Source organism: Myodes glareolus, chromosome 1 (assembly GCF_982192425.1).
Source record: "Myodes glareolus chromosome 1, mMyoGla1.1, whole genome shotgun sequence".
Classification (NCBI taxonomy): Eukaryota; Metazoa; Chordata; class Mammalia; order Rodentia; family Cricetidae; genus Myodes; species Myodes glareolus.
In genome coordinates this window covers 119,609,655-119,632,046 of record NC_142026.1, presented here as the reverse complement: position 1 = coordinate 119,632,046, position 22,392 = coordinate 119,609,655, and the positions used below count along the sequence as shown (strand labels likewise).

Genomic DNA, 22,392 nt, shown 5'->3' with positions numbered 1-22,392 from the left:
GTTATTTTTTTGTCTTTCCCAGACCATATTGATTTTAATTCACTGGAATTCTAACATATTTAGTGTTATGTAGAGACTCATTATTGTAATGTGAACTGGTTTTCCAAGTATTGCCTGCTAGTAATCTATACTTCGCTGTTTTCATTTATTGCCACATACCTTTAAACACATGTTTTCTTATAGATAAAACTGTTTCTGAACTTCCTATTGTATTTCTTTGATTTTAATTCTTATCTGCCAGTTTCACTGCTCTTTCAGGATTTTATATTGTATTGCTCTCTAGTTTCTCAGACATTATACATTTGCTTTCCCTGTTATCTTAACACTAATTGCATATAGATATACTTGTGTTTCCAATGCTCTTAAATGTGAATCTGTAAAATGTTGCAATATATAAACCATTTGACTTATTTATAATACTTTGAAGGGAAATACATTGGTAGAGATAAAGATTATCAGAGTAATATAAATTTCAATTTGTTCCAATTTACTTACAAAATAATTATATTAACAAATTTGAAATAAGGACATAGTTCCTTATTTTTTATATTAGGGACATAAAATCTATAATGCATATTTTATCAGCATTCTATATCTCCCAATTAAAAACCCATCTTTTAATTATATAGACATTGCATTTATTCACTCATTTTAGTTTTTAATCTTTAATTTTTATTCATCATCTGTTTGTTATATGTATATGATGTGTGTGTGTCTACACTCTTGTGTGTAAATATGTAGAGGCTTACAATAATTTTAGTTATCTTAGTTCATCCCTCTCCACCAATTTTTGAGACAGAGTCTTTCATTGAAGCTAGAGTATTTCATTTTCACTAAACTATTCCTTCAGAAAGTTCCCAGTATCTGCCTCTTTCTTTCATTCCACTGCTGGTATTAAAGATGTGTTTTTATGTCCAGGTTTTACCCACATGCGTGTGTTCTGAATCCATGAGGATTCCAAATGAAGATGTACACTAAAAAAAAATCCACACTAGCTCAGAATTGAGTATAATAAAGGGTTATTTATTTAGGGGTAGACTCACAGATTACAGGGCTCTGCTTGAAAGGAGAACAGCAACCGAATCCCGCAGACTGAAGCATGCTTTACATTGGTATTTATAGTATAAGAGGCCATGCCCAAATGGGCAGGTAACTTAAAGGCTACTGGCGGTAGAAATTCCTACAGCAGGTTCCCAATCTTACACAGCAAATAGTTTACCAATGGAACCATCTCTAATGATCTTATTTATGTATTTGTTTTCTTTAGGAATGAAGAGAGATAACAGACAATGGACTCATAAAATAAGCTTCAGAATGCAGTTTTATTGAGTTGTTTGTAGAATTAAGGAAGCCATCTTACCTCAATCATTTAGTTGTCTTTTGTAAAATATAAGACTTAAGTACTCACATCAAAGAATATTTACAGCTATTAGTGAGATATGAATCTCAGCAGATGATGGCAGATTGAATAAAATACACATGTTATTTCTTCAGTGCATGCCTGTTTTTGAAGTTTCTTGAAAATAAAATAATATTCATATTCTATTTAGAATTTTGTGATACATCTAATAGTTGTTACATAGTTATAATCACTTAGTGAAATCTCATAATAGTCATTAATGACATATAGTCTATAATAACCTTTACCTTGAATTTTAACCTGTAAGTGAATATATAGAGAGATTAATTAAAAAATGAAAAATACATATAATACAAATGTCTTCTTTTTAAGAGTCCCATGACTTGTATATTTGCTAACACATCTTTTGGACTAAGCAGTTTTCTTATCTGAATGGTTATAAGTATAGACATAACAGAAGAATATAGACAATCAGAAAAAGATGATACAATATTCTGGTTTTCCACATGTACTCATATACATACATTATAATATGATAACTATAGGATAATATAATATCAGGCACAAGGAAGCCTCCTTTTTGTGGGTTGGTCAGAACACTCCATATGATTTCCAAAACAATATGAAGCCCTAGGTTCCTCTGCAGGGTTGAGAGTTGAGGGTGGGTCATTATTGGTGAAGATACCATACATTTAGGATACACAACTCAGATAATCTTAGCTGGATTTAGCCTTACAACCTCTTTTCTGTGGTATAGCTTACTTGGTTCCAGAAAATACTGTGTAGGCTGAGAAGAGTAGAAAACAGTTAAATAGTCCATCCAGCTGCAGTACTACAAACCATGACAATCATCAGCAGGTTAAGATATTAGTAGGTATAAGAAGTAGTTCTCACGTGTCTGTGTCCGTTGTCTCATTGAACTTATTATGCTGGGCAGTAACTTAGCCAGCATCTCAGGGGTAGTAAGGTTATGAACTTAAGAAAGAATTTACTATGATAATTTGGTAGATCAATGCTAATTCCATATTGTATTATAAATCTTATCATTATACTCACAGATAAGCATATCTACAAGCCCTCATCAAAGAATCTTCTCATAGCAAATGGAAGTCATCTCAGAAAACCACAACTGGACACAACGCAGAGATCATGGGGAACGCAGTCCCAATGGACACACCAACACCACAGCTCCTGCATCTGTGGCATAGTGGACATCGAGGAAGAAGGGCCATAGAGATTATAAAAGCCAGACTATCAGAGAATCTTCTGTTAAGCACTGGATCCTTAAAATCCTGCATAAATAGTACTAGCAATACGGCAGTATTAGTATACGTGTCCACATTAGTGAAAGGGGATCTATCTCATGGGGGTCTTACCCCTACGTGAAGAACTGCCGGCAACCAATTAGCCTCTTTCAGGGTTGAGCCCCCTTACAGATTTTCCTACACAGAGTGGTCAGCCTTGAAACCATATGCACACAAACAAGAAAAAGAGATTCAGCAGATATATTTACACATGCACAGACACATATGTAAAAAACATAGTAAAATAAAAATACTACCAGCCTGAGAGGGGCATGGGAGCAACTAGAGAAAAGAAGTGAAACAATTTTATTGCAAGGGAAAACACTAAACATAAAAATCAATAAAATAGGATACTTTGAGCCTGGAAGTTTGAGACCTCCAAGGGTATAGATTTTTTAAAAAATTTACCTTGCATAATGCGGTTTAATGCTATAAGAGAAACTAACCTTGAAGATAAAATTTTTAGAGTACTACAATTCATAAGTAATTATAGCTATGTTGCAAAAGTAAAATGGGCCAACATAAAAGCAATATTCATTTATTCAAAGAAATGGACATGAAAATTCCACTTGACCAATCTAAACTTGGCAATGGACTAAGCAGTGAAATTCAAGAGTACAACACAGACTCAAAACTTAGTTAGAAAAAACTGATTACAATTCCAATATCCACCTTGCTGTGTGAGGTCTTATTCGGTAGGCGATGTCTGAAAAGCTGCTTAATTGACAAGTGTCTTTGCTCCTGTACACATTTTTATCAGCTCATAACTCAATCTGTAAAGGTGCTTCTTGACAGACTTATAACTGTTAAACTTTATCTTCTTGCACTCAAACCCAGACACACATTTCACCCAATGACAAGAGTGTTATTTCTCTAATTTTGGAGCCATTATATCTGGACAGTTTTATAAAATTTAATTTATGATCATTATTATGTGTTTGTGAATGTGTTGTGAATGTGTTTGGGTTGCTGCAGTATGCATGAGGTGGTTAGAGACTGCACATTCCAGTTGCTTCTCTCCTTCTGTACCATATGTGGCCTCCAGGGATGAACTCAGGCTGCCTGTCTCTCACTGCAGCTGCTTTATGCATTGAGCCAACTGACTGGCCCTGAGCAGTCTTTTCTTTGTAAAATTCTGATGGTGGCTTTGATTCTGGAAACTATTGTTTCTCTATTTACAGATTGTGAACCTGTCAATGTGGGTGCAGAGTTAAGTTCTAGAGTTCCATATTCTTGAGAAACTGAAGCAATAGAGTCACTTGAGACCAAGACCTCAAGACGACTCTGAGTGACATAGAATAACATGAGGGGGTCCTGCTTGTTTGTGTTTTCTGTCCCCGCCTGGTACCCCACAGCCGGCAAGCCCCAGAGAAAATCAACCACACAGATCTCTATAAGTTATAATGCTGATTGGCCCATTTGGTCAGGCTACTTATTAGCTAACTCTCACATCTTGATTAACCCATTTTTCTGATCTATTTAGCCATGTGGTTCAGTACCTTTTTCAGTTGGGGCAGCTCACATCCTGATGCTTTCGTGATCTGGGCAGGAGTGCGAGGAATCAGCTTCCTCCTCCCCAGAATTCTCCTGCTCTCCTTGCCCACTTCCTGTCTGGTTTTCCCACCTACACCTTCTGCCTGGCCAATCAGCGTTTATTTAAAACATGATTGACAGAATACAGACAATTCTCCCACACCACTTCCCCCTCTTTTTTTTTTTAAGAAAAACAAAGGAAAATATTCATAGTCCATTTTTGGCAATGTGGGCATAGTATTCCAGACTACTTCCAGCTGGTTGGGGGCGCTGATAATCTACGGGGACCTAAAGAAAACTTAGAGTTATGATCAAGTCCTGACTGAAGTATCCTGTGAGTCTGGATCATCTCAGGCAGCAGTCTTGAACCTGTTCTGTATGAAGAACTCTGATATCAGGCCATCTGTTCCTGCCGGCGATTTCTCAGGTGGTCTCCCTTGGTCAAAGATGATTTTTCTTAACTCTGAATAAATCCAGAGCCTCTCGTTTTCTGTGGAAACAAAAGCAAAATCTCTTCTCCAAAGTAACATACCTTTTGACTTCAATTTTGAAGCCAAGGTATTTTCAAAATACCTTTCTTGGATTAATTCTGCAGCATTTATAAGCAAATATCTTTCATCAGCTGTTGCTCCTTCCTCAGCATTTAAACAATTTAAAGACAGCATAACAGCATACAGTATCAAGATTCTCTGTGTATTTTTCATCTTTACGTGGCTTTATTTTAACCTCTATTTCTTTTATTTTTACTTTTAACTTTTGGCTTTTTGAGACAGGTTCTCTGCATATCTTTGTCCTGGAACTCCCTCTGTAGACCAGGCTATCTTTGAACTCCCAGAGATCCGTCTGTCTCTGCCTCCCAGGCTACTCGTTCTTTCTTTTTCTTTTTCGTTTTTTTTTTTTTACTCTGAGAACTTTAACCTTTAGTCTGTATATATTTTTAACACAATGTAAACCATTTAGAGGTTTTCTTACTCTTTGAATCTCTTTACTGTATATCTCTCCTTTTCTGACAACATGGGTCTTTAATTTGCTAAGGAATATGGAGAAAACAACAGTCAAAAGCTCTTAAGGCGTTTCAAGGTCCTTGCCAGGAAGCAAGCTGCAACAGTGTTTCCATAGTCAGGACAGCCTGCTTGAAAGAGTCAGAGTTTTCCCTGGCAGGACGGCCCAGAAAGCCGATATTTTAAAACAGAGCAGCTTTTTTCCTGCTACAGCTGAAAACCAAAATGCTTTACTCTAGTCTTTCCCAAGCTTTCTCAGGCTTTCTGTGGATGCAGTTATCCACGTGGGCGCCATTCTGTAACATGATGGGGCCTGCTCATTTGGGGGCTTCTGTCCTGCCAGGTCCCCCAGCCGTTTAGTCCCAGAGAAAATTACACAGAGGACTCCGTAAGTTATAAAGCTGATTGGCCCTTTAGGTTAGGCTTCTTACTGGCTAACTCTCACATCTTAATTAACCCATTTTTCTAATCTATGTTAGCCATGTGGCTAAGTACCTTTTTCAGTGGGGCAGATCACAACCTGCTGCTTCGGTGATCTGGGCAGGAGTGGGAGGAATCAGCTTCCTCCTCCCCAGAATTCTCCTGCTCTCCTTGCATTATTTCCACTTCCTGTCTGCTTTTCTCGCCTACACCTCCTGCCTGGCCAATCAGCGTTTATTTAAAACATGATTGAGAGAATACAGACAATTCTCCCGCACCAATAGAACATCATGCTTCAGAAAATGAATATATCAGATTTTAATTGTCTACATTTATGAGCAATATATATATACATATATACATTAGCAATATATATATATGGATGCACATATATATGCACATATATGCAGAGACACATATAGTATTAATATCACACTAATATAAGAAGAAACAACAAATTGGTAATCCACATCAAAAAAACTCTAAATTTTACCACATGTGAACATAAGCTCTGAGACCTGAAAATTCAAGCCTGGAATTTATCCAAGTGTGTGCACCAGAACATGAGGTATGAGAGACTGCACATTTCAGTTGCTTCTCTCCTTCCACACCATATGTGGCTTCCGGGGATGAATTCAGGCTACTTGTCTTACACTACATGTGCAAAATATGTATAGAAACTTTATTTAAATCAGTTAAAGTTAGCCAGGCAGTGGTGGCACACACCTTCAATCCCAGCACTCCTGAGACAGAGGTAGGCAGATCTCTGTGAGTTCGAGGCCATTCTGGTCTAAAAAAGTGAGTTCCAGGACAGTCAAGACTGTTTCACAGAGAAACCCTGTCTCAAAAAGCCAAACCAAAGAAGCAAGCAAGCGAGCGAGCAAACAAACAAATACCTGGCTATAGTTGTGAAACTTCCAAATGTTAGTGAACATGAGAATGGATAGGTAACAGCTGTATGTTTATAAAAGGCAACCACAACACACGTGCTCCTCACAGAGCTTGAATAGCTCCCCCAGATATAATGAGGGAAGAAGTTAAATGATTGTATTCTGTAAAGTTCTGTTACTGCGATCCTCAAGAGAGAATCAACTAATGTGAAGGCAGGCATAGTGGTGCTTTCTACCAGGTTGCTTGTTCTGATAGTAAAGCATGCACCTATAGATATGCATTTTATGCACGCCATATCCCAATAAAATATAAGTTAAAAATACACCAGCTGTGGGAGTTTCCTGATTTGGGGTGAGGGGTGGTCAGAGGATGATAGAATAGAATGGAGAACAGTTCTCTCGTTGACTTAATTGTCCCTGGCTGGCTTGCTAAATTCAGTATTTCAGCACTAGGGACTTGCCAGCTCAGATTTTGGATCCTCAGAGGCTCACAAACTTCCTGCGTGGGCTCGGCGTCGGTTGAGGATGGATGTATATGGGGACGCAGAATGAAAACAAAAAAACCAAAAACCAAAAAGCCCAACTCCCCTTCAGTTCCACACAGCAGTACAACAGGAACAGCAGAGAGAAGAGCAAAGCTGTGGGGTGAGCACAAAAGGCCCGCGTTAGTGCCCGCGTTTCAGTTGCCGCCGGCTGGACAGCTCCTGGGTGACTTCCGGTCCTGGGGTGGACCAGTGGGGCAGGTAGGGTTCTTGGTCCCACTGGGACTGACCTCTGTTCTCCCGCTTGTTAATAATAGCGGGAACTAAGTCGTAAAGACGAGGAATAAAGCCTCAACTGCCTTGCTTTTTGTTTGAGTTTAAATCGCAAACCTGCAGTAGTTAAGGGAATCTCTCCTAGGTAGAAGCTCCGGAGCGCAGCGCGCAGACTTCTCTGAGGGCCAGCGCGGTGGCTCAGTCCCAGGAGTCACAAACTTGCTAGGATTAGAAGCAAATCAGTTGAACCCACTTCGTGCTTGTTGCACTTTTCGAGACACTCGAGTGCATGAAAACTCCTGCGGGTTCCTTGGAAAAAGAGATCATGCCGCCCAGCTCTCTTTCCAACCTCTCTTTGCCCACGGAGGCGAATGAGAGCGAGCTGGTTCCCGAGGTGTGGGAAAAAGATTTCCTGCCGGGCTCAGACGGGACCACCGCGGAGTTGGTGATCCGCTGTGTGATCCCGTCCCTCTACCTAATCATCATTACGGTGGGTTTGCTGGGCAACATCATGCTGGTGAAGATATTCCTCACAAACAGCGCCATGAGGAGCGTCCCCAACATCTTCATTTCTAACCTGGCGGCTGGAGACCTGCTGCTGCTGCTGACCTGCGTTCCAGTGGACGCCTCCCGCTACTTTTTTGATGAGTGGGTGTTCGGCAAGCTGGGCTGCAAACTCATCCCCGCCATCCAACTCACCTCGGTGGGGGTTTCTGTGTTCACACTCACCGCCCTCAGTGCTGACAGGTAAGAATATAGGGAGCAAAAGGATAAACTAGAACATTGATGGGCAGGGATAGGGGCCCAGGATGATTGGGAATTGGGATGTGCCATCCAAGCAATAAATGTTAAGATAGGTTGGGGTTGGAGATGGGGAAAGGAAAGCGTATATATGTAATAAAGCTTAGTAACTCGAGTTAAAAAAGAAATGAGAAGTGAAGTTTAAAAATATATACAAACTATTTAATTACTAGTTAAAATTTCGCTAACTTTAAACTCGCACACGCTAGTGCCTACATTCTCCCATACACTTTGGAAACCTTACTACGCACTTCATAGAAGATCTATAGCAAAAACGAGTTAAAGTTCAGTTGTCTTCTGGATTTTTTTTTCTAAATTTATTTCTCTGTGTGTCTAAACTTGAGCAAGCTCTTTCCTGATTCAGTAGGGTGATATTCTCTCATGTCAGAACACTAAGTTCAACTTGTGGAAACTGCTCCGTTTAGTTTGTGTACCATTTACAATGTGAAGTAAATATTATTTGTCTAACTGAAAACAATTAGAATTATAAGTGTTCTTTAAAAATAGGCTCTCATATCTTCCTGTTTGAAAACCTTAAATTCTTCTAGTTCTTGTTGAAATCAAGGGATTCCCCTCCCCCGATAATGCTAAATTTTATTGTCTTCAAACAATGCTAGGGGCACAGCCTTCATTATCAAATCTAGCAGTGCAAACACTCATTGTTCTACTTGGCAGAGCAGTTGGTCAACTTTGTCATTTTCCATGTGTGGATGTTGAAGCTCAGAGAACGTAAGTCCTGCTGTGATTCCTGGGAGGAAAATCCAGGCTTACTTGATGTAGGTGGGAATGGAGGCTAGGACTGTTCTCCTGGGCTGTCTGCATCAGACTTTCAGGTCTTTTATGTAGGCGGGAATGTCTAAATGGTTGTCTGGGGGCAATGTTTGTAAATAGGAGCTGCGGTCTCTTGAGAATGAAGGACAGACTGAAGTTATTTAGCTAAACAAATTAACTTGGCTATAAGAATGCTATTTGCTATCCTTATTAATTTGCATATTGAATTATTAATGATTCAGGATCTGAGATTCTGGGGCTTAGATATACTTTTTTATACTAATTTGGAATAAAAGAACTAATATATGTTGGACGTAAGAAAATATTCAGTGGAGAGTCTTTTTGATGCTGTTGTCAAGTAGATACTCAGTTTATATTGTATATTATTTCAAATTGCTACTGGAAAAGTGATTAAAATTTTAAATAATTTATGACCCTCATTTTGTCTTTTTGGCACCAGTTCTATTATCTTTTCAAAAGTTTTATTTGAACTTCAATGCTAAAATTGACATTTGTGCTTGGTTGCTCTTCTTTGGGTGACCTATTTTAATCAGACTGTTAAGTTAACAAACTTAATTAGAACAAAACACAATAATTAGCCATCACAATAGGTGAACCTGACACAAAGCATTCATTTTTAAAGTATGGCATTAATAGCAATACTTGAGTATATTTCCCACACAAGTTTTCCAATCTATTGTCATGGAAACAAGTAGGTTTGCCCTGGTCAGAGGCAGAAGACTGAAGACTCTCCTGCTTTTAGGACATTCTAGAGGAATCATATACATACCACAGCAATTATATAGACAAAATGATGCTCACATTATAATGATATAATGATGCTCACAAAGACTGGTGCATTGCCTCTTTTGGACCATTGAATACCCTGGCTGTTTTCAATTTGGAAAAATCAACAAACCTTAAATAAAAAATGTCAATAACATGACAAGCATCAAAAGGGAGGAAAACAAGTGAAGGGAAAATGAAAGAAAAAAAATAGGATGATCCATACTTTCACAATAGGTAATTAATTTTTTTGAGAACTTTCTAGTCATCATCCAAATAAAAAGTTGCCTTTTATAGTAAGAAACCAGCTGTGATTTTTTTTACAGAGCCATAGTTACAGAATGAGCTGCTATTTCTGTAACCGAATTTGTTACATTTGTATTAAATAAAGCATGCTATACTATATGTGACTGTAGTATATTATGTCTTTTGCTCAATTGATTTCAATCACTGCTAGATCACTCCATTTCCCTTCTCATTAGAAGTAGCATCATTGACTTAAAATGTGCTGTGTTATTCTTGAAAATCAATACTGTTTTCACAATTCAGTTATAGCTATGTATTATTTGTTTACTTGTGACACACATGGTAAGTAAGATGGGAATGTGCCAGCCTGGATTTTACGGCATCTGGGTCCTCATTGCAGCCTTTTTAAACACAGATTTTACCTGGAGAAGGATGACAACATACCACAAAACTTATGCTCCTAAGGTAGTGTTTACCTAATATAAAATCAAGACTATTACCTTCAGAGAAGGCAACTGATCCTCGAAATACTGAACTCCTGTTGTTCCCAGAAATCCACTGTGCATGTGAACCCACTGCCCTGGAAAGCTTGCAGGAAGCCTGAGGCAATGATGCCCACTGCTAATTGTTTCTAAGCATAATCTATGTGCAGACTTGAAAAATATTAGTAAAGTAAAGGCAAAATCTCTCAATGCAAGTCCTAGGGACTCTGTCACTCAGTCTTTGTACAAACTTAATTTATCCTTCTTTTCCTACCCCTCTTTTCTAGGTGAATCTGAAGTTTGATGCACACTGAACATTACTAGACAGTCTCCACTGTACAGTTCCTGTACCAACCCTCTATTTAACAGTTCCACTTACCACGATTGATTTTCATTAATGATGTCCTTAATACTAAGACCAATAACCATTTACTGAGAACACACTTTGTGCTCTGGACATTTTACCATGTTCTCGTGAAGCAGCAGTGAGCAATAGCCTTTCTTTTGTTAATCTATGGCATTCTTGCTGCACAATAATGTCCAATAACATAAAAGACAGTAGCTTAACGAGAAATGCTCAAAGAAACAAAGATTTTTTTGAGATGTTCTGATGACTTTTGCAAGAAGAAAAAGAGATCTATTTTTATTTTATATTATGATTAAACTCAACTTTATAATTACATTAAGTTTATACTACATACAGATATCATAAATGAGATTCAAATTGATGAAGAAATCGTTCACTAAAGTTTAATATATGGATGATGATTATATTTCTCTATGGCTGTCTATTGATTGGTTATTCTTTAATTTACTTTTCAGTTAGGAATATCTCTCTGAGACTATTTGTAAGGGAAAATGTAACATTTTACACATATCTGCCATGCTGCTGAGTTTAATTAAATAGGTTTTATGCTGAGGGACATCTTTCTCATGTTTTATGTAAATATTTGAAGAAAGCATGATAAAACATGCCCACTTTAATATGCATTAGAGGACTTTATCACTTTATATTTTTCCAAAGATATACTTGCAGCATTAATATTTTTCAGAGTTGTATCTATAGCTCAGTGGCATAATGCTTACTTTACATGCATGATGTAAAGTACTCCCTCCTTCCCCACAAAAAACAAACAAACAAAACAAAGCAAAGAAACGAACACTCACTTACAGTTGTAAGATATGTTACAGTTCTGACAGCTTTTGTAACCTGTTGTTTTTATAGTGTATTTCCTTGTTTATAGAATTCATACTATTGCCTTTTCATTCAGTTGTGCATTATTTATAGATTTCCTGAGATATATTTCTTGCAGAAGGTGACAAGAATTATCCTTGCTGAAAAAGTCATCCTCATCTTCACCCTACTCTCCAGCTAGATTTATTTTCTTAAATGAATTTTGGCCTACTGCTAGTAATCTTACCACAATGAACAGTTCATATATTTTATTACCCTTTAAGTTTCTAGATCTGAAGGGCATATTATAATCTGAAGGTTTGTGTCATCCTAAAATCCATAAACTGAAATCTTTTCCCACAAAAGAATGGTAGCAGGTACTAGAACCTTTAGGAGGTGATGAGGTCTTTAGAGTAGGGTCATTGCAAAAACAACTCCAGAAGGACCCAGAAGAAGATAGTGTTTATGTTCAGTAAGTGAAGGCACAGTGAAACCACTACCTCTGGGTAGAAAGAAAAGCGTTGGTAAGAACAAACTGCCAGGTTGCCTTGGAGAATAGATGCTAGCAGCTGGTCAGAAAGCAGTTTGGTTCTTTATGATAGCCATCAGGGTGGGCTGCTTGGGCTGAGCAGGCTGTCTTCAAATATGAGTCCTTTCCTACCTGTCATGACTACACATTGCCACTAAGATACAAAAGGTGCGAGAATAGACTTCTATATTGTCTAACAAAACAAAATAGGCCTATAAAAACAGAATAGTCTTCAATGTTCAGTTCTTTCAATTGTACTGTGGAGAAAAATCCCACTCTGGACTCGTATCTGAGGTTTATTGATTGGGAAAACGTTAAGGAAAAATGTGGAAAGTCTCAAACTCTGAAGTTATGAGACAAGCATCAAGGTAGAATTTAACTGCATTCCTTTGTAACTCAGTTATTTCCCTTAGCTAGCCATTATAATGACAGTTTGAAAATGAACACATTTATGTAAAAATAGAATAGCTTATCAAATTCATTGAGAAATGATACATGTACTGTGCATTGATTGAAGAAAGCATCATTGTGAAAGAGTCAATCATTACTGCTTAGGAGATTCTACTTTAAAATATTTTCCTCTCTCTGCTTGTGCTCTGTGCCAAGAAGGCCTGGAATGAATTGGAGACACTGAGTTGCCAGGGAGTTTGTATCTTCCATACATTAGAAAGCAGCTAGGATAAAACAAAGTATTGGTACCTCTACTTTCAGAGAAATTTATTCCCCTCTTCCCTCCTTCTCTTTCTCCTTCCCTTCTTTTTCTTTTCTTTCTTTTATTCTCCATTTCTTTCTTCTTTCCCTCCCTGCTAGAGAGTTTTTTCCTAGAGAGTAACTTGAGTCTCTTGTCCTAGGTACAGAGCTATTGTGAACCCCATGGACATGCAGACTTCTGGCGTGGTGCTGTGGACCAGTGTGAAGGCTGTGGGCATCTGGGTGGTCTCTGTGTTGTTGGCTGTCCCAGAAGCTGTATTTTCGGAAATAGCACGAATTGGTAGCTTGGATAACAGCAGTTTCACAGCATGCATACCTTACCCGCAAACAGATGAGCTGCATCCAAAGATTCACTCAGTGCTCATTTTTCTTGTCTATTTCCTCATACCACTTGTTATTATAAGTATTTATTATTATCATATTGCAAAGACTTTAATTAAAAGTGCACACAATCTTCCAGGAGAATACAATGAACATACCAAAAAGCAGGTAAGTTGGGTCAGGATCTGTGTGTGTGTGTGTATGTGTGTGTGTGTGTGTGTGTGTGTGTATGTGTGTGTTATTTTATGGGTTGTTAATCCTGTGAAATATAAAGACAGCCTATGGGCTTTCACTTCCTTTACCTGAAGAATTCTTGGAGAGTTTCTTGTATGTGTTTTTGTCGCATATAAATGGAAGTTACCTGGATCCCATTTATCAGATATCTGAGCCTCTGACAAGAATTGGAATGTTATCAGTAGAAACTAATGTCCCTGTGCTTGGTGACAGTTATGTTGATAAAGAACCTGCTTAGTAGTGTGAGAACTGAGTTCAGTCCCCTGAAGCCATGTAAAAATGTCCAGCATGTGCCATTACTAACAGCAAGAAGAGGAAATGTGAAGACAGGAAATTCCCTGGCCAGTTAGTCTACTATCTGTACAAAGGGTTCAACGAGAGAACCAGCCCCCCAAAACAAAGTAGAGTGTGATAGTGGAATACACAGTCAGCTTCTGGTTTCTACACACAAGTGCGTATACACACACATATTCACATGCACATGGGAATGGGCCAGAACATGCTACAGGGAGGCAATGGCTGCTTGTTGCTAATTTGAAGACAAACTTAATCTGAGATAACTGGAATTGGTGGTAGATGTTGATGGACTGAGAGAATGGAGCCTTGAGTCACCAATCAGCAGCAGGAGCTGGCAGAGGTTTCCATGGGGAAGAGCAACGTTCATTAATTATCAATGTGAAGAGTCGACATTCATTTTAGAGATTCAGATATTGAACAAATGTTTCAAACAAACGAATCATTCATTATTTAAGTATCTGGAACCATGGAGGCAAAAAAAAATCTATGCAACAGGTTCATTGTGTCCTTTTCTTTATATAACTACACACACACACACACACACACATACACACACACACACACACAATCTAACTAGTTCTGTAATCTAAGTTGTATCACATTTGGATGTTTGAGTTTTGATTTTTGATTTCCTTTAAGTTGAATTCTTCAAATACCCACAGCTTTCTTTTTTTTAAATGCTGCTAGTTCTGCCTTATTTTTGTAAATCTCCCCTTGGAGATTTATAAACCATGATTGGTTACCTGATTCTTGACATTTTCCAACATATCATCTCAAAGCCCAACTTTCTAGAACTTGAGTCTCCAGTTTCAGAAAGGCAGGGAAGTTTCACACCCATGCTGTGTTAACTAGGGGGGACACCATGAGGATTCTAAACTCCATATTCATACTTCCTAAAATGGTTGCATTGTCTAACTTAGGGCACCAAGATGCAGCAGTAGGACCACTGCCTTCTGCAGTAAAAGGAGTGGTGGGCTACTTTTTGTCCCACCTGGCTCCTGGTTGCCTGGCTAGCTTTACCCGAAATAACTCCAGGGAAACTATATTCATTTAAACACTGCCTGGCCAATTATTTCTAGTCTCATATTGGCTAACTCTCACATCTTAATTAACCCATTTCTATTAATGTGTATTGCCACTGGACTGTGTCTTACCAGCATGAGTCTAACCAGCGTCCATCTCAGAGAGGAGAGACATGGCATCTGTCACACGGCCTTCTTCCTCCTAGCATTCTGTTCTGTCTTCCCCACCTACCTGAGTTCACCCTATCAACTAGGCCAAGGCAGTCTCTTTATTTAACCAATGAAAGTAATCCATAGGCAGAAGATACTCCTACATCAGCCTTCCATTTCTCAGTGTCAGCCATGTATGCTTCAGCTTTTAGAAATTCCTTTATTTTTCTTAAATATTCTAGCTGCTGACCAAAGTCTTTGTCTCACAAAATGTAAAGACTGTTTTCAGTGTCTTCTGATGAACTGTGTCCCTATTCACACTGTTATCCTTAAATAGTTAAGCAAATTGGGAAATAAGGTCTAAATTTTATACTCTATATTTTATAGAAGAATTCTTAAGTTAAAATATTAAATGTCTGACTTTGAATTCTATTTATTACAAACCTGAAGTTTTTTTTTTAAAAAATAGTAAGCATAGCATAAATTTTATGAAAAAGAAACCTAAAATATAATCCAGTTTAATAAAATTAGTTGGGTTGATAGTTACATCATAAGTTTAAAAATCATTTTATCTGTCTGTCTATCTATCTATCTACCTATTTATCTATCTATATCATCTATCTGTTTATATGTCTGTCATCTATATTCATCCATCTATGTGTCTATTATTTATCCATCCTCTATCTGTTTATATGTGTGTGCATACTTATACATTCAGCCCATGGTGAGTGGATGAAAATTTGAGGACCGCTTCCTGGAGTTATTTCTCCTTTTCTACCATATGGGCCCCGAGTATTGAATTCAGTTCATTAGGTTTAAAATTATAAGGATTTATCCACTAAGCCACCTCTCCAGTTCCAGAAAATTTTGATTATTATCTGAGTTATCTGATGTGTGTGTGTGTGTGTGTGTGTGTGTGTGTGAGAGAGAGAGAGAGAGAGAGAAGAAATAGTGAGACCTATAAGAAAAATAGTCAAATTCTGTTTTAATAAGTCATTTTTTTTCTTGTTTAAAATACCCTGATACTTGGAAAATATATGCACTTGTGTGTGTTATATGTTTAAACAATTTAGTATATTTAATATAAATAAAATATTTTACATTTTTACTAACATGGCCCTACTCTAAGTAAAAGGATAATACCTTAAGGAGTTCATTAATATTACTACTTTTATATGAAGATTGCCATGCATAATTTATCATCTGACCTTGTAGAATTGCTAAATATTTTTCAAAGAAAATAATGTGGTAAACAAAATAGTCTTGGTCCAGTGGTTAGAGCAATCACTTGATGAGGGAAAGAAACAATGTGTGGGTTTGGGTTTCACCGAAAGCACTGATAAGGTTCCTTGCTTCAGGGTGGTGAGTTTGGGCTGTGGCGGCCTCTCTTTCCATTTGTCCAATGGGCATCTCTGCTTCTGTTCCCAGATGGAGACCCGGAAACGCCTGGCTAAGATCGTGCTCGTTTTCGTGGCCTGCTTTGTTTTCTGCTGGTTTCCCAACCACGTCCTTTACTTGTACAGGTCTTTCAACTACAAGGAAATCGACCCTTCTCTGGGTCACATGATAGTCACTTTAGTGGCCCGGGTTCTGAGTTTCAGCAATTCCTGTGTCAACCCCTTTGCTCTTTACCTGCTCAGCGAAAGCTTCAGGAAGCACTTCAACAGCCAGCTCTGCTGCAGGAGGAAGTCCTACCCGGAGAGGTCAACCAGCTACCTTCTCAGCTCTTCTGCCGTGAGAATGACTTCTCTCAAGAGCAACACAAAGAACATGGTGACCAGTTCTGTCCTGCTAAATGGACACAGCGCAAAGCAGGAGATAGCACTGTGATTGGAGGCCATTCAACCCACTCTTGGAAAATCCCTTACAGACTTTGCTATTATTATTGTGCAAAACGGAACTAAATAATTTCCACACGCATACTGTTCCCTAGCTGATTCGTGACTGACTCAAGTACAAGACAAACAGTTTTCTCCGAATAGAATTTTACATTACACCATGTACATCTATATTATGCACACATAACTCACATATATCTTTTGCTAACATTAATTTACAAATTTCCTGGGATTTAAGGCATTGCACTAAGCAACTGTGCCATATTCAAATTCTTTTTATTTTAAATTATAGGGAATATTTCCATACTGAGTCAGTAATTTGGTGGTAGATAATATTCAATCACCTATTATTGATAATATAAATTACATCATTCTGATGAGTAAATTTTATTTACAACTAGTATATATATGTATATATATATTAATTTGAACCCCCTCAAGTGGAGTTTTATCATAATCCATTAATATTTATAATTCTTCATATAATTATAATTTTTAGAGATGTTTCTGAGTTCTAGATAAAGTTTTGGAAAGTATGATAACACTTTTATTATGAATTGCAAGTTGATATATGAATGTGTATACGTAAAATAGCTGGTATCCTATGCTCCAAATTCCAATACCTATACTCAGACTATTGCATGACCATTTTTGTAAATAGTTAAATTCTTAACAATTTGGCTGCTTCTGTGTAGGTAATACAATTTGTATAATTTTGGTGAATTCTCATTTGCTCTTGCATCTGCCAGCTGACAAGTGTATGGGATCTCAGGCACTTTTCTCTGCATGATATCACAGTTCTCTCTGAATAAACATCTTGATCGTTTTCAACAGATTATGAACATTGTTTTGTGAAACCCCAAAAGCTATTTCTTTCATCAACCTACACCAAATGTCTAATTCTTTAGTTTCTTCATGCCAAATTGAATTCTAAATACATCAAGGTGACTTTGCTGGCACATTAAGCTTCCCTTTAAATATTCCTAACCCACACTACTGAAGAAATGAAAAAAATCATTTGGACACAGCAATTGAACAATAAATGAAAGCAGATTTCCTATGCACATGATAATGAGGATGATAATGAACACTCATCAAATGTTTGTTGTTTTCTGACGTATTACCAGAGCTTTAGATGTAATTTTAATTTTTTCTTCCATATAAATTCTTAAATGAATAAAAGAAGGATCCAATTTTCTAGGTTATAAAGATGCTCAAATTGTGGGATATCTTTACTCAAAAGATGACACAATTCATAAATCCAGTGAGAATCTCAATACATTGCCAGAAATCTGGTCTTTAGCCTTCATTAACTTCATGAAAAGATTATATGTAAAGTAGGTCTTGTTTTCTTTATTTTATAGGTTGTGAAATTGAGGCTCAACTATATTTAGTGACTTAGGGGGAAAATAGTCCTGTCATGTGGACAACTTGGAATATAAAACCAGATACCACATCATAAAGTGTGTGCTCCACTTCTCCACTGACATTCAGTTGTGATTTTATACTACTGATCTCAACCTTGAGGCAAGTTTCAGATCTATTCACCATGGAGTCACACAGTGCACACAAAGTTTACATTAATTTTGAGCATCTCAAAAATCGTTTCAGGCCCATTCACTGCAATTTGTACAGTCATATCCTAAGAATTAAGAATCCTTGGTCAATGTAGAATATTTCTTCTTAAGAATATTAAGAAGATAATAGACACATAAGAAAATTGTCTGATATTATTCTTTTAGTTTCATATACATAGAAATAGATGAAATATTATAAAACAGATGCATATACCTTTAATTTAATTATATGACCTTAAACCTAACAGAAAATGTGCATACATAAACTATCAATTCTTCATAAATTAGAATTGAAGAGAATACAATTGAGATATAATAATCAGATATTTTATAAGGATGAAAAACATTGATTTATTAAACAATTTGAACAAGTTTTCCCTAAACATTTTATTACAATGTTTTCCTGCACAGATGACAATGTCATACTGATGGCAATGCAAATCTCTAGCTTCCTTTTACTAGAAAGTATATTAACAATGGCATAGATCTAAATGGATTATTATAGTTTGCCTGTATTTAAACTTTAAGCTGTTTTATTTTTATTTTATGTGTATGAGGTTTTTGTCTTCATGCACATATGTGCACTGTATGTGTGCTTGGTGCCTGTGGATATAAGAAGGCACTGAATTCCCAGGAACTGCAGTTATATATGGTTGTGAGGCAAATATGAATGCTGGGAATCAAGGTCTTCTGTAAGAGAAGCAAGAGATTTTAACAACTGAGCCATTTTTCCATCCCTTCAAAAGTTTTCTCTCTCTCTCTCTCTCTCTCTCTCTCTCTCTCTCTCTCTCTCTCTTTTCGCTTAGACATGAGGAGTTACTACATTAGTATTTATTTTATGTGTAGTAAGGAGGCTGCTTGTTGGTTCCCAGCCACTTAGCCCCAAAATAATCACACAGAAACTGTATTAATTAAATCACTGCTTGCCCCATTAGCTCTAGCTTCTTATTGGCTCACTCTTACATATTAAATTAACCCATTTCTATTAATCTGCATATTGCCACGCGGCTGTGGCTTACTGGGTAAACTTCCCAGCGTCTGTCTCCAGCAGCTCCATGGCTTCTCTCTGGCTCTGCCCTTGTTTCTCTGAGCATTCAGCTTAGTTTTCCCTGCCTTCCTAAGTTCTGCCCTGTTGTAGGTCCAAAGCAGTTTCTTTATTCATTAATGGTAATCACAGCACACAGAGGGGACTCCATCACCTCCCCTTTTCTATTTAAGTAAAAAGAAAGGTTTTAACTTTAACATTGTAAAATTATATATAACAAAACAAGTATCACACAAGAATTACAGTTACAATATTTATATCTACTTTATCTTTTATCATAACTAAAGAAAACTATAACTATAAATTCTTCAAATCCATCAAATACTGTAGAAGGATATAGTATTACCTAAGTAAACAGAAAGTACATTGTAAGCAAATTCTAAAACTCTGAAATTGACAGAGACATTTCTCTGCCTGGACAGTCACCCAAAGTTTTTCTGTACCACTGGGGCATCCATGTTCAGTCTACTGACCCATAGTATCCAGCAGTCCTTCCCATGAAGCCGGAAATTTCAAAGACAGTTCCGCGTATATTGGCAGTTTGTCTGTAGTTTTCTTTTGTGTTCTGCACTCTTTCATGAAGCAGGAACCCCAAAGGATCATCTCACCTTTAGGCAAGTTCAGCAGTCATTTCTTTCTGGGTCCTGTATGACCAGTTCAGCAGTTCAGGCAGGAGCAGTTTCTTGCCCAAATGACTAATCAAATCCATAAGAACCCTCTTCAACGCCCATCTTCCTCTTGAAGTAGCATGTGCTTCCAGGAGAAGATGTGTCTCACTGTCATGAAAAGTCCTAAGTTATTAAAACATTTAAAATGCCATATTGTGAAGGTCTCTGATAGATTTGAAGAGTATCTATCTAACTGAAAAATATCTCTATACCTCTAGAAAATCTAAATAACATGACTACAAGCTTGACTCTTATAGATGAGTATCTATTAACTTATAGAACCATTTTTCCATCCCTTCAAAAGTTCTCTTTTTTTTGGCTTAGACATGGAGAGTTACTACATTAGTATATATTTTATAATGTATAATTAAACTGTATTTATTATGATGAAGGTGATAACAGATGTTATCTTTATCAAATGGTTGCCAAACAAAACAATATTTTTTATTGCATGCCTATAGCCACACTTGAATTATGAGATTATATTCATATCAAAAGTAGAGTTGAAATTCTTTCACTTGTTGAATTTTGTTTGTTTAGTGTATATCTACTTGTTGATGGTCTCTGATTTGTGATGGTTAGACATATATACTCTCTTTTTAGCTCTACAGTTTTTCTGCTCTACAAGTGTATAAAGTTGATATACCTTATGTGGAAAATATTTATTAAAATTTGAGATTTTTCTGAATTGGTAATATTACCCTCTGTCTCAATGCTCAGCAATGGCAGCAACTACAGGTCCATATTTCCCAGGGTTAAAGACAATCTACAGTGATTATACTGAATAAAATAAATTATGTATGATAAAAATCTCGTTTTTGGGATCATGCTATTTTTTGGACAATTTAGGCAAATGTAAGTGGTTTTTTTCTTATCATAGTGTGCTTTCCTATCACCCAGCTTTTATTAATTTATTTTTATTTTTTTAAAAGAAAAGAAACTATCTTTCTTTCATTTTACATATCAAACCCATTTCTCACTCCCTCTTCTCCTCCCATTCCCTCCACCTCCCCAGCCATCCACTCCTCAGAGAGGATAAGGCACATTGCTTTGGGGAAGGTCTGAGGCCCTCCCTACTGTATCTAGACTGAGCAAAGTATCTATCTAAAGAGAATGGGTTCCACAAAGTCAATACAAGCAGTAAGGATAAGTCCTGGTGCCACTGCCAGTGGCCCTGCAGTCTGCCCCAGCCATACAACTGTCAGCCACATTCAGAGGGACTAGTTTGGTTCAATGCTTATTACTTCTCTGTCCAGCTGGAGTTGGTGAGCTTCCATTAACTCAGGTAAACTGTTTCAGTGCGTGTCCCCATCTTTGTATTGACCTCTTTGCTCATATTTTCACTCCTCCCACTCTTCAATTGGACTTTGGGAGCTCAGGTCAGTGCTCCACTATAGGACTCTGCCTCTATTTCCATCAATTGTTAAATGAAGCTTCTATGGTGACATTTAATATATTCATCAATCTGACTATAGGGAAAGGCCAGTTTGGGCACCCTCTCCCCTATTGCTTAGGGTCTTAGTTGGGGTCATCCTGTGGATTCCTGGGAATTTCTCTGGGACCAGTTTTCTTGCCATCTCTACAGTGGCTCCCTCAATCAGTATATTTCTCTTTCCTTGCTCTCCATCTCTGTCCCTCCTCCATCTCAACTATTCCCTCAAGTTCTCCTCCTCCCTCTCCTTCTCCCCTCCTCTTCCCCTTCTTCCCTCCTTTCTCTTCCTGACCCATATGCTCCCAATTTTGTCAAGAGATCTTGTTTATTTCCCCTTTTCAGGTGGTTCTATATATGTTTTTCTTAGGGTTCACCTTGTTACTTAGCTTCTCTAAGTTCATGGTCCATAGGCTCGTTATCCTTTGCTTTACAGCTAGTATCCACTTATGAGTGAGTATAGACCATGTTCATCTTTCTGGGTCTGGGTTATCTCTCTCATGATGTTGTTTTTTTCTAGTTCCATTCATTTGCATGCAAATTTCAAGATGTCATTGTTTTCATATCACTGAGTACTACTTCATTGTGTATATGTACCACATTTTATTTATCCATTCTTTGGCTGTCTTTTTGTCTTATTGACTGTGTCCTTTGCTTTACAGAAGCTTCTCAGTTTCAGGAGGTCCCATTTATTTAGTGTTGCTCTCAGTGTCTATGATACTGGTGTTATATTTTGAACTCCTATGCCCATACATTGAAGGACACTTACCACTTTCTCTTCTTTCAGGTTCAAATGGTCAGATTTATATTGATATCTTTAATTTATTGGACTTGAGTACTGTGCATAAGGATAGATGTGGGTCTATTTGCCTTCTCCTACATGATGGCATCCAATTATTCCAGCACCATTTTTTGAAGATACTTTCTTCCCCCCCTGTATAATTTAGCTTCTTTGTCAAAATTCAGGTGTGCATAGGTGTGTGGATTAATAGTCACATCTTTGATTCGATTTCATTGGTCAGCTCGTCTGTTTTTTATGCCAATACCT

General features: G+C 37.4%; 1 protein-coding gene across 1 annotated transcript; it reads left to right on the top strand.

Moving 5' to 3' along the window:
• The first annotated feature begins 7,064 nt into the window (after positions 1 to 7,064).
• Positions 7,065 to 18,022, top strand: Nmbr (neuromedin B receptor). The gene is made up of 3 exons (XM_048425370.3): positions 7,065 to 8,010; positions 12,904 to 13,252; positions 16,216 to 18,022. The coding sequence occupies exons 1-3, from the start codon at positions 7,553 to 7,555 to the stop codon at positions 16,615 to 16,617; spliced, it is 1,209 nt and encodes a 402-aa protein (XP_048281327.1). The 5' UTR covers positions 7,065 to 7,552; the 3' UTR covers positions 16,618 to 18,022.
• The last annotated feature ends 4,370 nt before the right edge of the window (positions 18,023 to 22,392 follow it).